Source organism: Corvus brachyrhynchos, unplaced genomic scaffold (assembly GCF_000691975.1).
Source record: "Corvus brachyrhynchos isolate BGI_N302 unplaced genomic scaffold, ASM69197v1 scaffold30, whole genome shotgun sequence".
NCBI lineage: Eukaryota > Metazoa > Chordata > Aves > Passeriformes > Corvidae > Corvus > Corvus brachyrhynchos.
The window spans coordinates 1,854,261-1,858,872 of NW_008235742.1; the positions used below are offsets into that span (position 1 = coordinate 1,854,261).

General features: G+C 49.5%; 1 gene segment (V, D, J or C); it reads right to left on the reverse strand.

Annotated features, from left to right (window-relative positions):
* Positions 1-4,589, reverse strand: part of LOC103624712 — a 15,104-nt gene extending 10,515 nt beyond the window's left edge. Inside the window, 1 exon segment of the C gene segment in view lies at positions 2,110-2,768. Coding sequence covers positions 2,110-2,248 — 139 coding nt within the window.
* Between the last annotated feature and the right edge of the window lie 23 nt (positions 4,590-4,612).

Consider the following 4,612-nt stretch of genomic DNA (forward strand, 5'->3'; position numbering starts at 1 on the left):
CTTTCGAAGAAAATTTCTGTTGGCACATGTAAAGCCTCTGCTATGTTCTTTCTCAGGAGTAGGGAGGGGAGAATATAGCTGCAGCCATGGAAATCACTCTTAATACCAGTTGAAAATTCATAGTCCTGTTGCTAATATATAGCGGGGTGGCAAAGTAGGCAAAATAACTTGTGAACTGAAAGAAGTACTTCCACCTGGGAATCCAGACATACCTGGAGAAACCATGAGTTTGGTTCCAGCTCCAAAGGTAAGCTTGCCATAAGTCCCAGCATAGCACTGTGACACAGAGCTTTGCAAAATGGTGCACTGGGATGTGCACTTGCTGCATGAAGGCTGGAGAACACGGCAATGCAAGGTTTTATTGGAAGCAGCTCACAGAATCACAGAATGAACCAGGCTGGAAAAGACCTTTGAGATCATCAAGTCCAACCTGTGACCTAACACCACCTTAGCAACTACATCATGGCACTGAGTGCCACGTCCAGTCTTTCTTTAAACATGTCCAGGGACAGTGACTCCACCACCTCCCTGGGCAGACAATTCCAGTGCCCAATCACTCTTTCAGTGAAGAATTTTTTCATAGTGTCCAGCCTAAACCTCCCCTGGTGCAGCTTGACTGTGTCCTCTTGTTCTGTCAGTGGTTGCCTGGGAGCAGAGCCCGACCCCCACCTGGCTACAGCCTCCTGTCAGGGAGCTGTGGAGAGTGATGAGGTCACCCCCGAGCCTCCTTTTTTCCACGATGAACAACCCCAGCTCCCCCACCGTTCTTCACAGGGCTGGTGCTCAAGACCCCCCACCAGCCTTGTCACCCTCCTCTGGACACGTTCAAGCATCTCCACGTCCTTCCTGAACTGAGGCGCCCAGAACTGGACACAGCACTCGAGGTGTGGCCTCACCAGTGCTGAGTACAGGGGAAGAATCCCCGCCCTGGTCCTGCTGGCCACTCCATTCGTGATCCAGGCCAGGTGGGCACACTGCTGGCTCATGTCCAACCTGCTGTCCATCAGCACCCCCAGGTCCCTTTCTGCCTGGCCCCTGTCCAGCCACTCTGTCCCCAGCCTGTGGCCCTGCAGGGGTTGTTGTGGCCAAAGTGCAGGACTCGGCACTTGGGCTTGTTAAACCTCACACTGCTGGACTCAGTCCACCTATCCAGCCTGTCCAGATCCCCCTGCAGAGCCCTCCTATCCTCCAGCAGATCGACACATGCTCCCAGCTCACCAACGTTACTGGCTGCCACCTCAGCATAAATAAGCACTTCCTTCAGCCACTTCCTCCACCTGGTTAATTAATTTTCTGTGTATTCTGTCCTCTGTGTCCACACAGCAGCAGCCTCTGTCCATCACTGTGTGCACATAAAACCTCCCAGATTGTGTTTGGAGCCTCCTGACTGCTGCTGTTGAGTCTCACCACCCTGTGTCACCTTTCTACTCTCTTCTCTTGCAATGTCCACCCTCCTTTGCAGGCCACCCTTCATGTTGTAATGATTCACACTTAGAATCATGGCAACATGGAATTGTTTAGGTTGGAAAAGATCTCTAAGACCATCAGGTCCAACCCATACCCCAGCAGTGCCTTGTTCACCCCTAAACTGTGTAATTTAGCCAAGAGTGTCCAAATGCATCCTCCCAGTCCCCACAACTAACAGGAAAGATCCACAGCTTGTGTCATTCCCATTTCTGCTCTCTGGATCATAGCTCCCATTCTACACTTCCCAGCAGACACAGCAGTAAACCAGAGATCACTGCTCTTGCTTGTTGCCAACAACTTCAAGTGCGTTTCGCTCCTCCTTTGCAAACATTAACCCTGGCTTTGAGTGGACTGAAGTTTTCCATTGGGTTCAGTGTCCCAAATCTCAGAAATCTTACTTTGTCTTACACATCCCTGCTCTTGCATTTCACGTACTGGTTGTCACTTTTCCAATACTTCTTCTCCCCAGCATGGAAATATTTCTAGTGCACACTGGTTAAGCACAAAATCTCCAAATTATTGCCTGAGAACACTAAAACCACCCCAAATTTCTCCATAAAGCCCCTGCACTGCTCCTGGTGCAGCTGGAGAACAACACTGTCTGTATTGAGCCCAGCCTGGCTCAGAGGGGACACAACTCACCTGGGGCAATGAGAAGTCTGGTTCCACTCCCCCAGGTCAGTTTTCCCCAGGCTCCAGAAGCAGCACTGTGTGAGAGCCCTTTACAAAATGGGCCTCTCCATGCAGCCCCCTCAGGGGCTGTTGCAGGGCTGGGACACATTCAGTGCTGGAGCTGCCCCTGCAAGAGCCTCTGAACAGCCACACAGATTTCCACACATCTCCTCTGGCCTCTCTTTGCCCAAAGCCCATTTCTCTGTCCACATCCCTGGGGATAACTGCATTTGTTTATGGCCACTGAGCACGTCACAGATGGGAAGCACCAACCCCTCAGTTATCAGGGACCAGTTTGTGCTCCCTGCCCCAAAGGCTGCTTGCACTGGAATGGCAAAAGGGAAGGGAAGAAGCACCTGGAGGCAGCCTGGCCTCAGGGTCCCTGACACAGCCCACCTTCCCAGCAGCCCAGATTTCCAGCTCCAGGAGGCATCTGTGCAATGCCAGAGCTGCTCCAGCATTTCAAGCCTTGCTCTACATTTCAGCATCTTACATTGCATCTGGTGTATGGTGGTAGCTGGAGACAACCCCAAGACAAACACAGACAATCCAAGAAGGATTATAGCAATTTAGATCAGAATGGTGCATTTCACTCAGCTGATTCCTTGGGTTCCCAAGGCACGGCGCTAAAAGCCCACCTGCTGTTCAAACCTATGTCCACCATAAATGAGGTAAATACATATAAACGTGTTTCTTACTTGGTTTCACAAGCAGCTTTGTCCCTCTCCCAAAGACGACTTTGTAGGCATCATTCACACAGTGAGAAAGGAGCCAACAAAAACCACCCTTGAGGCCATGGGTTACACACCCACAAATACAGGTTGTCTGATCCAGTCACTGGAACCTGACCAAAACCAGCAGCACTTGCTTCATGGAAAGATGGGGCTATGGGTATTTAAGTGCCTAATCCAGCTGCTACTTCTTCATGAGTTGCTCTGCAGTCTGGGATTTTCAGAGGAAGAGAAGAGAAGCCAGGCAGTCTTTCAAGCCTGTCTAGAGCAGTCATTACACCACAGCATTCCTCTCCTGTAATAATGACCTAACGTCACTGAAGGATTTAAAAAAAACAAACCCCGAAGAAAAGAAAGGTAAATTCCCTAGATTTTAAAGCAAGGAAACCATATTGTGTTCCCTCGAGGTTTGTCTAATCCCTTGCATATATTCAAAGCACGAAGTATCCAGAAAATTTGCCAACACACAGAGAAACTACATTTAAGATTTCATCCCTTTCTAAGTGCATTTAGCTTACATAAGTTTCTATTTGAACCTCCGAGTCTAAACCCGTGCTCCTCATTTCTTTTCACTTACTATTGTGTGCCATGTAAAAAAATTCTTTCATGCCCACATTTTCAGTGCAGTGACAACATTTTATCAAATGGGCTGTTGGTTTCATGAAGATTGATATGTGGGGCTCCTTCCTTTGTACATGCTCTGATCGTCCCTCCACTCCACGTTTGAATAATTTCCCCGTTCTGTATCTGTGAATCTGTGCCGATCCCTGCAGCTCCCAGAGCTGCTGCAGCAGAGACAGAAACCGGCCTGGAATGGATAAGGAGTGGCACTGCCTGCAGCACAGCCCCGTCTCAGTTCAGAGTGAGGGGCAACTCCCTCATTTACGCTCACATGGACACTGCAAAATACCTCAAGGAAGCCAAAGCCTTGGGAAAAACCCAAAGACAAGACCTGGGGGCTTCTGGAGAGCTTCATTGTTACATTCACGGGATTTTTTAATGCTAAACCATAAGCAAAAAGAGAAAAATGAAGGAATTTCTGCCCCTGGGCCACTGGCTGCCTCTGGGATCCCACTGAAAGCACAGTTCCCTTTCCACAGGAAAAGGGTTGCTTTCTCTGCACAGTATAATTTTTGACACGCTTAATCACCAAATGTCCCTGTCAGCCCTGCAAATGTCTTTGGACAAAGCTCTTGCACAGCTGTCAGATTCAACAGGCTCAAAGGCACTGCTGTTAGCCAGAACAAGGGAAAATCCATACCTGAACCCTTGTTTCAAGGACAGTTCCTTGTGCAAGCGGGAACTTCTGTGAAGTTCCACCATCTCAGAAACCCCCCTGAAGGTTCATAGCAGCAGCAATAAATGAAGGAGCATCTCTGTTTCCCTTCCAATCTGCTTTGCCATTCACAAAACACCAGTGTCTACAGGGTGCTCCAGGGGGCATTCAAGGATTTTTGATAGAGGAGAAACAGGAAAGCTGAACACTCACTGGGCAGGATGGACAGTCTGGTCCCTGAGCCAAAGGTCAGCTTGCCGTAGTCTGTATTCACACAGCATTTCCTCCCTTAACAAAAAGCTCAAGGAGCCTCCTCAGAGCAGCACCTCTCTGCCAGCCTTTGCTCAGCCCTGCCAGAGCTGGGGAAACTCAAATGATCCGTGTCTGAATCCCACAGCCCTGACTGCTCTTGATGATCTTAAGGTGCATAAGGGCAGCAACGCAGCAGGAGGAGAGAGCCTGGAGG